Source organism: Poeciliopsis prolifica, unplaced genomic scaffold, assembly GCF_027474105.1.
Source record: "Poeciliopsis prolifica strain line A6 unplaced genomic scaffold, Auburn_PproV2 SCAFFOLD009, whole genome shotgun sequence".
Classification (NCBI taxonomy): Eukaryota; Metazoa; Chordata; class Actinopteri; order Cyprinodontiformes; family Poeciliidae; genus Poeciliopsis; species Poeciliopsis prolifica.
The window spans coordinates 11601384-11615024 of record NW_026562384.1 but is presented as its reverse complement, the minus strand read 5'-3'; the positions used below and the strand labels follow the sequence as shown (position 1 = coordinate 11615024).

Genomic DNA, 13641 nt, shown 5'->3' with positions numbered 1-13641 from the left:
AGATGGATCCATTTTTTAAATGCGAAACGAGCCTGTTTGATGACAAAGTCACCTTCCACAGGGGGCAAACCAGTGATTCTAATGGGTTTTGGTTTGTGTGTGCCATCAGGTTGCTGCTCTGAAGTACCTGCCAACAGTACTGCATGATGTTGAGAAAGTTTTTGATGCAAAACTCCTCAGGTGAGCTCACTGTTAAAGCAAAAAAGCATACAAGTTGTTGAGGTGTGTAGATGAATGGGATGTGTGAGAGCTGTTGGATTTATCTTAGTTTTGTTTACTGACCTCTGCTCACCTCATTCACCCACACACCTCTCAGTGCTTAAGCTTTACCCCTTTTAACCAGGAGATATAAATCTCATCAAACTGATGCAGAAACAAGGAAAAAGACTCTCAGCTGCTGTGCTGCCCTGTCTGAGTGGCCTTTGCAACTTTACACTTCAATTCTTTTTTTGTCTCATAAAAAGCTAGATGACTTGGAATGACCTACTTGACCTCTTCTCGAACCAGAATCAAACATTTATTGTACTTTTTAGCCACAAAATGGCATATTTGCCCATTCCCCCTCACCTGTTATGCAGTTTCAGCTTCATATTTTTTAAGCATTTCTTCATTTATCCTGTGGCAGCGCAGCAACTAATAGGTCCATTTTCTCGGGATGACCTTTCTACGTTACAGAAATAAAATATTAACTGATGTTTTCAGAACTATCTGCGTAGCATTTTCAGGCTTTTTGTCCTTATAATTTATCATTTCACCTTTCTCTGACCTGTGTTTGTCCTTTTATTGGTTGTACATTATCTGTAGCCACCTGTTTATCTCTTGTAGCTTCAATATTTTTTTACTACCTGCCTCACAGCCATACACAATATTTCAAAGATACCGAGGTGCAAAGTTGAAAGTCGGGACATCTATCCTCATATTCTGTCATTCATTTCACCATTTCCTTCTTCTGTACATAAATCCTCTTTTTTTTTCTTACTTACTTCCTTACCCTCTCATTCACAAACCTATCAGAGCCATCTATACTTGAAAGTAAGGTCCCGGCTGTATTTTTGATAAGCTGATTTGCCCCAAGCATTTTCCACAACCAAACTGTTTGAATTACAATCACAGTGCAGGAGGTGGACATCAAAGCTTTCTTATATCCTCTATAGATCCTACACATTGTAAACTTAGCTGCAGTCTGATCCGCATGGTGCTACTTGCAAATATTTTGTCATCTGTGCCTGTGTTTTATTGTCCTTTGCTTGGCATTTCAGATTTTAATTAGATTCAGCTCAGATTATTAGTGGGCCTGATAAGTCTCAGATGGCCGTCTGTGCCTCAGCATGTGCCCATGTCATCGTACACACATCATAACATTTCTGTTATGAAGAGTGTGTGTTTTATTATTTCACACTGTTAATAAAAATTATAGCATGTCGACTGGCAAAAGATGAGAGGAGCAGGGAAAAACGGAGAGAAAGAGAAGGGACAGACATGTTTCTGTGGTTTGAGTATTCAGTCTTTTCTAAGTAGCATCACGTTGACCAAACAGGCTGTCTAACCTGTCTAATTATTGAGAAATTGAATAAGAGGTGTTGGCTCCATTAATGCTTCGGCTCATTTGTTTTTATGCGGCAAACGGCGTTTGCCTTATGGTTCTGGTTCATGTTCTCTATGTTTTACAGGTGTTTCTTTAAGTGGATTCATGTTTTTTTAACCTCTAAGGTCAGATGACTGAAGCTGGAAATATTAACAAGGTGGCTAAAGTGCTGATCTTAGCTTTGTGCAAAGCATTGGCAGACTACTTAGACAAAATGAAACATACGCCTGAATGCAAAGTCTAAACAAATATGAATTGTTTGCGCCAGATATTTCTAGGAAAACAAACATGTGTTGCTGTTTCCTCGTGTTATTAATTCTCCTGCCATCCATTGCTTTCTTCCCTCAGCAAACTGCTGCATGACTTTTACTCTTGCATCCCACCTGAAAAGCTCCAGAAACAGAAGGTTTCCTCCATGACTGAAATCGTCAGCAGCCAGCTGTTCCAGAAACAAGGTGCGTCTTATTGTGTTGGGTTGTTTGTTGCCTGAGCAGTTCGTTCTTCAATTTCAGCAAGCCTAACCCTGCTTGGAGAACCAGCTTGCTTCATGTCAGAAAAATGTTAGCTGATTCTGATTTAAATTCCAGGAGATCTGTTTATTCCTCGTCACATAATTTGTACATTTGCAAGAAAAGGTCTGTGAAACATTATTATTATTTCCAACAGAGCAGTTCAAAAGTGTGCCTCAGCATGTGCCCATGTCATCGTACACACATCATAACCTTTCTATTATAAAGGTGTGTGTTTTATTATTTCACACTGTTAATAAAAATTATACCGTGTCGAGTGGCAAAAGATGCTTTATGAAGAGTAAAAATGTTTTTAGTTCTAAAACATTGTCTTGTCCATGGTTATTCTGAAGGCTTAATGTTCCATTTTATTTGGGGACTACTCAGTCAAGCATCATACATAAAGGAGGATGAGCACTTTGAGCTAATTCATAGCTCAAAATTGAGCCATATTTTTTGTACAGCATTGCTTTATGGCTTGCATGACCCAAATTCATCTGCGCTTTAGACAGAGAAATGGACTCATGTTCAACTCTGTGAACATTTCATTTTAATTGTAATCAGGTTAAATATTCAAAGCTATTCTTACCTTGAACCATTTAAGTGTCATAAATGAACAAACTGACTGTATTTTAATGAACTTTTTCTTTCTAAGTTAATAAGAAACTTAGGATAATTTGAACCAAATTTCTGCCTCTTTGAAAGAAAACCCCATTATCTAAAACATTTGTCAGTCTTGACAGACCTGGAACAGAGTCCATGAAGCCCTAAAATCGAAAGAGGGCAGAACAAATAGAGATTTTATTAATATACCTACATGCATATTTATTTCACTAGAAAGAAATCTGAACTTTATACTTTATTTTGTACCTGATTGGAACATTTATTTAACTCAGTCTTATTTTCACTATCCCAGTTTTCACTGCATCAACATTAACCATCTAAATTCATAGATTTTTATTTTAGTTCACTTTATCAAAGTCATATTTTCTAAATCTAGTTTCAGTTAAACCAACCTTAAGCTATTCTTCCACACGATCTTTTTTTAAATCCAGATTACAGACGTTAGATGTTTATATTTCAACATAAAATTTTTAGGACTGTAAGGTTTACCCTCAGCCACATCACAATCAGAGAAATGTGCCCAACTTAGGTACCATCTTATTGCAATCAGTCCAAGTGGCACTGTTAATCTTGACCTTCAACTGATGGTAAATGTCTCTATCTGTGATTAACCTGTCTGGAGGTTAAAAATAACAGACCTGAGCAGAGATTTAAAAGGCATCAGTAGCTTCTAACGTAACAATTTCTGATTTTTGCATCATTCTAAACTCTTGTGTGGACCTTTGAAATGTGGACTATTCTAACACATGTGGTAAAAGAATATTAATCTAATTTATCTAACTGGTGGTCTCTGTTAAGGGAGGTATATCATCTATTGATTGTAAAAAAAAAAAAAAGGGTAGGACGTGTTTCCAGAGCCCTTCGTTTCGACTTTTCTAAACCTGTCTGATTTTAGACTACAACTGCCTTATTTTAGCACATTTACAAGAGATTTTTCTTATTGATTCCAAACCTTTAAAGCCTGCCATGCATCAGTGATTCCCTCCTCTCCCTCACAGCCTCCTTTTAGACCTGTTAAAGCCATTTAATTTTCTTGTACTGAGCTGATAAATTGTTGTTTTCCCCACTGAGGTCCAAATAATGATGGATGAGATCGATTAAATGTTGTGATGTTGTGTACACAATAATTGGAACAATAATTTGACTTCTTTTGAAGACTCTAAAGGGTTGTGGTCGACAGATGTGTCTTAAAACAGAACCTGCTCTGTGCAAGATGGATTCATAGAAAATCTGATTAACTATTTGTGCTTTGTCCATGACTGCATCTCATTGTTTTTGTTGCGGTGGTTAAGGTACAACTGCACTGAGGGTTTTTGCTAGACTGTCACTGCAACCCAAATTTGTAGCTAACATGGGCCAGAATATAGTTCTTTGATATTGATTGTGGCTCAGATGATTGATTCCCCAGGGGTACAGCACTCTGGCTTGCTGTCAAAATGCTCTGACTTATACTCTGTCACTGAAAACAGAGGGAGAACGAAAAAGGCAGAGAAAAGATATACAGAACAAGGAAAACAAAAATCTGCATCAAACTGTCCATGAAGCTATCAAAGTGCACATCAATTTCGGCTAACCTTAAAGTATTTTATATTTTAAGATACTTAAGACTTAAGTAAGCAAAACCTGGTGAATGACAGATTAGATGGTGATAAAATGATGAAGGGAACGGTGGGGAAAATGGATTTGCAGAACAACAAAATAAAATGAGGAATGGAGAGCCAGTGGGCCAGGCAGATGAACAAGGAGTTAGATCACAGATTAAGAAAAAAGAAATAAAGGAAACGGGAAACATAATCCTATGAGAAAAACAGAAAGGCATTTCAATTGTAAATTGTTCATTTCAGATAGAAATACCATTTGAACTTTAAGTTTTGAATAGATCCGAATGTGATAAATATGATAAAGTTTTTGCATACCTTTTCTAAATTTCTCATTTTTGTAATTCAAGCTGTGCTTGAATGAAAAATAATTAGTCTGATTTAGTGATGGTGAGAAAAAAAAAAGTCTTTTAGACATAAAGTGCATAAATATCTGGTTTTAACTGTAAATGTGATGAACATGAGTGACAGAAATGTCTGAAATTAAAAACAGTTCTTGCTAATGTCTCAACAATGTTTATGACACAGATATATACCAAGTCATAAACTTAAAAGTAATTACTTTAAAAACATCTGAAAAAGTTTTCATGTAATTCTGGGATTTAGTAAAAGCAAATTATTACATACTGGTAAAATTGTTGTGTTTCCTATTTTATGACAACATGTGGCTCCAGCTGTGTATTTGTATCACAACACTTTGCATTTTGGGTTTCATGAGTTGAAATCAATTAATTTGTGATAAAGAATGAACAGTTTTTCTGCAATTTTATTACATTTTATTCAAAACATACTAAATAAAAACTATCTGCATGACTGGAATTTGCTGGTTGGTAGCAGCTGATATCATGCTGCTTTTCCTGCATGTTTTTGTGCATTACTCTAATTTATTTTTTGTATTTGTCTGCTTTTTCCATTTCAGTCCCATCTTTCCCAAATGAGGGCTGACACTCAGTCTAATTGAGATGCATTTTAGTGCTGGGATGCTAATCAGTAGGCTTGTATAGTCACATACCCTCCGTTCAGCAGACAGAGTATATGCAGCAGACTTAAATTACATATTTATAATAGCTAATGGCCTGGTGTCCTATCACTGCACAGTAATACATATTTAATATCCCCACCTGTCTGTCCAAATAGACCTGCCAAGCTCACCCTTCAGGGAGAAATATCGAATCCACTGACTCCTCTCGCTGCGGAAGGGGATGCTGTGTTGAGTAGGGAACAGTTGCTTCATCAGATTTGACTCACCAGTTTGTTTTTCCTGCGCTCGTTTGCTGTTACTGCACAAGTTCGAGAGGTGTTTTCTCGCTGCGCGTGTCATTTCCTGCCAACTACTTGCGCGCATCTTTTTGCAAAATCTTAAACAAACGCTAGGTTTTGTGAGAAGTGAAGTGTGGAAATAAAACACATCCTGAATCAGAGAGGATTTTGTTAAATATCTGTGAAAGTCAGAGTAGTGCAGCTCCCTAAATAACATATGTAGCATTATCTTAAACTTCTATATTCAATTCTTAATTTTTTTCAGCAGTTAAGTTCAAGAGTATCTTTTATGTCTATGTGGATTCATGAATGAGTTGATTTTCCCCTTTATTCCAGTTTTAAATATTGATACCTCTGTGTCCGTCTTATTAATGGTATTTGCTCCTGTGCTTGACTTTATCATGACCGGTTTTATCCGGGGGCAGAATTTGAAGAGATTTAGACTCTTTACCCCACACTCACTCAGAAATGCTCATTGGACTTATTCAGCACACGCTCCAGGGATTAAAAGTCTTGGCAAGCACATAGTGTATCTCCACACAGACATGCTCAATATGTACATGCTCATGCCAGTCCACATGCGCTGACAGACATGTGCATCCTGTCATGTGGGTTAATCTGGCTTTGAGACCAAATTAAATTCACAAGGCGCATTATGGCTCAATTCGGGCAAATTATCATTTCATCAGGCAATCACTGAGACAGATTGAGAGCATCAACTCTGATGAAGTGAAAAAAAGAACGAGAGATCAAGGAGGACATGAAGTAAAGGCAAAGGATGAGTCAGTTGGTTTTTTTAGCCTTTCTGCTGAACAAAGTGAGTCAAAGTCTGTCCATGCAGTGTTTTTTTCTACAGTCTGCCTTGTAAAAACATGAAGATGTTGAAAACAAATTGAACATAATGTAAGACATAGAAATTGTTGAAGATATTTAAACAATTTGACCCATCACATGTTTTGCCTCATTATACCTTCAGCGTATAATATAGTATTTTTTGACAGAGACACACAAGGCAGTGTCTGACTTTAAAGTGGTTTCATTGTTTGATTTATTTTTCAAATAATAATTTGAAAATTGACAGTTTGAGTCAAATAAGTAGTGAAGCAGCCAATACTTTGATCGAGCTGCAACTACTAGACCTCAAGCCCAGTGTGAAGATCTGTCAGTAGGAAAAATACTAGTCATGTGCTTCACAAATCTGGCTTCAATAGATGAATGACAAGATGAGAGAAAAATCATATAAAGTTTACTTTGGTAACAAATTGATACTCGTTTCTCCCTGAACACACTACTCCATCACTTTCCATAATAGTGGCAGCATCATGCTGTTGGAACAGCATCATGGAAGGCATAATAAGGAAGGTTTCTGTTAGACAAATTCATCGGATTAAGAGAGCAGCTGTTAAAATGCCCTTACAAAGCAGCAAACAGCTATTTGAAGCTGCTGGTGCCTCTGGAACCTCAAGGTGGGGGATCCTCCAGAGGATTGGGGAGCATGAACCTACTTTTTGGGTATCCCTAACCAATGCTCACAAGTAGAAACGGTCGCAGTGGGCCCAGCCGTACATGAAGACTGATTTTCAGAGTTGTTCTTTGCAATCCTGGATGGTCCAGATGGACGAACTAGTGGATTGGTGGTGGATGGCCACCACGTCCCAACATGGCTGTGACGTTAGCGAGGAGGTCGTGGAGTCATTTTTTGGGCCTAAATCATGGGGAGAGAGAGAGCTGGTTGGCCCCTTCAGAGCACTTGAAGGCGTAAAAATGACCTCTGCAAACTATATGGACTTTCTGGCGGATCACTTTCTTTCATGGTTCCAAAAGAAGAGCCGTACCTTCAGTAGCACAATTACCTTCATGCATGAAAATGCATGATCCCATACTGCAAGGATTACATACTGTGTCATTGGAGTTTCCTCAAGCAGAAGATCTGAGGGTGGAATGCAGTTCTGGGAAAATTTGGAACAGTGCATTTTGAGTTTTTTTATTTTGGAAAAAATAAATACTGTTCTCATGGGGAGCTTTGTTCAGTAAAATTATTTATACTGTAATAGTTCACTTGCATAATAATTTGGAACACAGTGTGAAGATTAGGTTATGTTTGTGTTGGAAAGAACAAAATGTTTGATTCCAACTTCCTCCAGAGAAGGTGAAATATTTAAAGAGATATAAACACGTTTGGGAATCATGAAAATGTCAGTGTCAAACTAACGCAAAAAAATAACTCGTATTGCTGAAAAATTAGATCCTGGCTGCATTAAAATGTTTTTATCTTTTATCAATTAATATAAAAGGCAGCAGAGTCATTACTTGAATTGCTTTTGTTCTACTGCCACACATCACAGAACATTGTTGACACCAGCATGTGTATTTCCCCTGATTTAATTACTTAGTAGAGGTGTACAAGTGCTTGATGAATATGGGTGAATGATGGACTGTAGAGTTATTATCTTTCAGGATTTAATCATTGCTGAGTGTTCACAGTTGTGCCTGGTTTCTCAATCAGCAATATCGATATGTCACTGTGGGCTGCTTCTTTGCTCTAAAACAGCAAAAAGTACAAAATGAACCTACAACTTTGTGTGTTCTGCCTACAAAAACATAAATCTTCAGTACTCATTTTTATCAAGGGACATTATGGTTGTGATGTGCTAAATCTAAAGGTTGAGCTTATATCTTAGCGAGTTTATGCAAGGACCTCAAGAGTCTTGCAATTACTGTGATGTATTTCTAGCACTTGCCATATCAACGCAGCAGCTTGAGCTGTAATTTCAAATCTGTCTTCTGAACTGCAGCAGTGAGTGTGTGGGCATGAGCGTATGTAACAGGTTGCTTGTTCGTCAGAGAGCTCTTCAGTGCATCATGGTGCATTTGTAAGTTGAAATCAGAGCTAGAATCACAACACAGAAGTCAAATTACAGTCCCTGCAGGCTGTCGCAAATTACTTCTCTTTACTCTGTCACTTTTTTCTGCTTATGAGCTGACTTGTATTTAGTTGACTTTCTATTTTCCCTCCTTCCCTATTTTTGTAGTAAATGCAGAATGACAACATATTAGCATTTTCTGTGTCATTGCATGGTTCAGGTTACGCACAGACATGCATCAAGCGCGATGGCAAAATCTACAGAATCGTAAATGTAAATGACATTCAGGTAGTGACATATTTGCAAAAGTCTATGCTGTGGCTTGACAGCAGACGAGCCATCTGCTGCATGTGATTTTAAAATGTTGCTCAAGCTGACCCAAAATAGCTGCACTTATTGTGGAGCTTTGGCTTGATGGGCTTAGAAGGTTAATGAGAGTGGAAGAGGTAGTGGCTGTCATTCAATCTCTGTAGAGACCTCAGTTCGGGAGGATGTGATCGGACAAAACGAGGGATGGATGAGACTAATGGAGTAAAGTGAAGGGAGTTTAATCATTTTGGAAAATGCCTCTGCCTCACACCTTCCTTCCGTCTCATTTATATTCTTGTTGCCTGAGCCGTGGGGTGATTTCAGTGGAAACTGAATGCAGACAAGGACAGCAGAGGGACATGATGTGGGAACACACTTACCCATAATTCATATGGTACAGATGTGCAAACGTGTCAGTGTTACACACAGATGGAAGGCAAAGTTACGCAGAGCTCTGTTTTGGTCTGAAGCTGTCTTAGATCAATTTCTCAGCTTAGAGAAACGCATCGTTTCTGAGAGTGCTAAAAGCCAAACGTCCCACTGGATGCTCACTTATTGTCCAACAGCAGCAATAACAGACAAACTGGATCTACTTCACTAATATATCATGAGCAGAGATTTAGGGCTTGAGCATAAGTACTTCGCCCTGTTATTCAATCAGAACACACACAAAGCTGGATTTGATAAGAAAGATCAGATACAGGCTTAGCTAGAGCCAGCAGCTTTGTGGCATAATGCTTTCTGGTTGTGAAATAAATCAACTCATCTGCCAAGGCGTTGACTTGCTAGATAAATTGAATTCATCTACTACTAACCCACTTTGGTCTAGGTTTAAATAACTAATTATACTAACAGAGTTAATGGTATCAAAATATTGGTATTTAATAGATTGAATAGAAAGACTGAACAATTAAAAGGTGGAGCTTTTGATAGACAACTTGCACTAAAACAGGTAAATATATTAAAACCAAAATATCTCTATAGTTAAACTGTTTTACATTTTGACATTGTACAACTACATAGTTTCATGTATTTTATTGGGATTTCATGTCACATAAAACAGAATACATATAATTCTCAAGTATTGGTGCAAAGAAAGCCGTTCTATGAAGGCCTGTGAACATTTTAATGAACAAACAAGATCTAAAAGACCCCAAAACACACCAGATAGGTCAGAGGTCATTTGTGGAAACGTTAAATTAATGTTGTAATACATTGAGAAATATCCCAAGCTTAGAAAATACTATTGAAGTAGAAGCTGTCTCCTATCAATTAGCTGAAAAGAGAGTGTAACAAACTACAGACCTAAGCTGACAGGCCAGCCTGAGGAAAAAAAATAAATAAAGAAGACCAGTGGCTCGTGATAAAAATGGAAGAGCTGAAGAGATCTGCAGAATATGTTGACAGAGCAAGTTCAACAAATTAGATCTTTTACAGAAGAGCTTTAAAGCAAAGTCAAACATGTTTGCAATTTGCTACAAGCTGAGTAAGATATACAGAAAATGTGTAAAATAGTAATCACATGAGACCATAAGTGAACCTTTCAGCTAATTGCAAAACACTATGTGGAGTCAAAATGATCACTTCTTACCAGGCCAACACACTATCATTAGAGTCAAAAATGATGGGTGGATAATGCTGAGGGGATGCTGCTCTTCAGGGAAGATGGATGGAGCTGAAAACGGAACAATCATGGATGGAAACCTGTCAGAGGGAGCAAAAGACCTGAGCTGAGTGGAGAGGTTCAGCTTCTGGCAAGACCATAACAAAAAATATGTCTATCTCTAAAAGTAGTTGTTTTAAAGCATATTATTGTCTTAAAATGAACAACTGATCTAAATCAGATTTGCAATATGTTTTTTGTAGTGTGTTATTAATCTAAGCTAACCATTTTGGAAATATTTTGCAAAAGTAAAAAAAAAGAATAATTGTCCTGAAATTCAAAGATGGCATAATGTGAAAAACATGACAGTAAATCATGACAAACAGCTGTTTAATTCAAGAAAGCATCCTTTGAAGTCACTATTGAATATGATTCTGCTGTCAGCGTTTGGTCTGCCTAGTCTTATCAACATCATAGCAGGAAATGCAGTAAAAAAATGTTCTTTAAAGCATCATTGCCAGTTTGTATTAACATCATTGACTTGTTTGCAGTTTTAGGCAGTTCCTTCACAAAACAATATAATGTCCTCCGTTAACATTCTAAGCCATATTCTTTTTTTTCTTTGACAAATAATGCATGTCAGTGTCAGCAAAGTCTACAAACAGATGAAATGTGTGACTTCAAATGCAAAGCGGCACCTTAAGATGGTGCAAGGGGAAAAGTAAGAAAGGAGGGAGGAATACAAATGAAAAATGGAGGGAGAATGGATGATAGGAAACACCCACAGTGACATGAAAGAGACATTTAGTCATTGCAGAGCGAGACGACATTTGGCATGGTCCCATCCCCCTTTCAACTCAGAAGATTTACTTGTCGTTGTGCCTCTGAACCTCCTCATTATCATCTTTCCTATCACTCTATCTTTCCGACAGCAGAGAACGACAACCAAAGGAGGGATGAGACAGGGATGGAGAGACAGAAGAGGGGAAGTCTGATTTACATACCTCTTAGAAACTGAGATTGCATCTCATTATTGCGTGCTATAGATTATTGTGTTTGGCAGCAAAAAAGGTGAAAAAAAAAATGGAAGCGAGAAGGAATGAGCTGGCTTCTGAGCCATCAAAGCTCCTCTCTGTGTGTGGCGGCAAGCCAGCACAGGCGACTGTCTGCCATCTCAAACTTGGTAACCCAAACACATAACCACACATTCGCACATCAAGAAACACATCCAAGCGCTTACACATCAAATCGCAACAAAGCACCAAATCAGACACAGACAGAATGATTCAGACTGGGCACAATACGCTGGAATTAATAATCACCATCTGGGCTTAAGGTTGAAAAAATAGACATTTTGATTTGAATGTAAATGAGTCCACAAGGTTCTGTTGGTGTAGGCTTTGTCCTGCATAACCGCACCTGTGTGTATGGCCTTAATTGTGCAGTGATCTGTGCAGATACACACCGGTGTGTCGCCACAAGCACACGCATACAATTTATTGAAAGCCAGAAACGAGTAAAATTCATTCCAGTGTTTGAGGCAAGATCCTGATTTCCATTTATCTGTCAGAGCAGGTTGGCAAAGCTTTCTTCCACCAGCATGGCTGAATTGATTTATTGCGCTGTTGCACCACAGGCAATGACCTGCAACATGTAAGTAAATCACACAGGCGAAAGAAACATCGACATGCTGGAATGTTTTAAAGTGCATACATTAGCGAATTAACTAATGCTCACTTCAGTTAGAGACAGAGCACAACGCTTTCTTTAAAAGTTTATAAATATAGACAAATATGTGACAGACTAGCAAACTGTCCACAATGTATCCCACCATTTGAGAACCATTATGAAACCATTCAGGATTTGAACTGGCATAGAAAATAGGTGGATGTTAGAATGTGCACCGCTTAACTAGGTTTCAGTACATTCTAGTTGACAGCACTGTTGCCTTGCAATAAGAAGGGCCATATGTTTAGATTCGTTCCAAAGTCTTTATTGGCGAAGTTTGGATGTTTCCCCTTTAAGTGGATATATTTAGTGTGGTATTCCTGTCCAAGAACTACAACCCAAAAAACGGTTAAACTGACTGCCCTAAACAGCTCTGTGTTGTGTGTGTCTGTGTTACACTGTGATGGACTAGCATCCTGTCCAGAGTGAACTTCTTCATCATTGCCTGCTGCATATTTGCACTGACTAGCCTGTGACCCTTTAAGATTGAGTCGGATTAGAAAATGGAAGGATTGATGTCAGAATTTGGGTCTCTGAAGTTGTAAATGGTATGCATGTTCATTTGTTACACCTTGAGGGTGGGACCGTTTCCTCACCCAGTCACAGCAGAGAAAAACATCTTATATAGAAATGAAGCATTTTCTAAGTCTTGGTTCTCTGCATGAGACATCAGCAAAACCAGCAGTTTTGCAATTGTAGAAATGGATAAATTAGCTGGGTGAAATAAATAAATGGACAGTATGGATCCTTTCTATGAGTGTCTATGGAATGTTCAACCTTTTTTATATCCTGGTTTCTCCCTTTTATTGCTCCTCACTACACAGGTTAAGACTCTTAGAAAATCTCTGTTTTTTGCATCTTTGCATCATTTCATAGTAGTAGCCGTGGGCCTGTGCAAGTAGAGTTTAAGTTTGTAGGATCAGGATATACAGACTGCAGTCTTTTCAAAAGAAGTTGCAATTGTCTTCAAATATATTGTAAACCACCTACGTTAGACAAAAAAGCATTTAAAAATACTTGAGATTGATAGTATGTTTATTGCCACTTTGTGAAAGAAATAATTCCCTAGCTGGTGGTTGAAGGCATTAATTTGTTAGTAAGAAAACTTTCTCAAATATTACTTATACTCTTGAATCTCAAATCCTTGCTAATCACAGGATGTCTGATATAAGTAAATTAAAAGAGCATTTATAAATTATTGGTTCTGTAACATTCAGAACAGCAAGCATCTGAGGACAGCTTGCAGGAAATGTTTTTGATTGTTCAAACAAGCTTACCATAAGTTTTGGCGATGTGTTATTAACATTGCTTGTTAGAATAATGAAAAATGCAAGTTCTCACATTCTGTATAGGCTCTGTCTTTGTTGAGCTGACTGTGAACATAGAAATTACAGTGGTGCATAATGTTTCTACTGCAGGTGAGGGCTGCATGATTGTAAAGCATAAATATTAACCAACATTATGCTAATCAACTTTGAAATCAGTGTTTATTGGAGAAAGTGGGTCACTGCAGTCCTTGTTCACGGCTACTACATTTTTGTTGTGCCACATAATTTATTTT

General features: G+C 37.8%; 1 protein-coding gene across 2 annotated transcripts in view; it reads left to right on the top strand.

Moving 5' to 3' along the window:
* Nucleotides 1–13641, top strand: part of LOC129362977 (dedicator of cytokinesis protein 2-like) — a 112522-nt gene that overhangs the window by 34787 nt on the left and 64094 nt on the right. For both annotated transcript variants that reach the window (XM_055034832.1, XM_055034833.1), the window contains 2 exons: nucleotides 110–180; nucleotides 1934–2040. In XM_055034832.1, the coding sequence (XP_054890807.1) occupies nucleotides 110–180; nucleotides 1934–2040 (178 nt within the window). The remainder of the gene's footprint in view (nucleotides 1–109; nucleotides 181–1933; nucleotides 2041–13641) is intronic.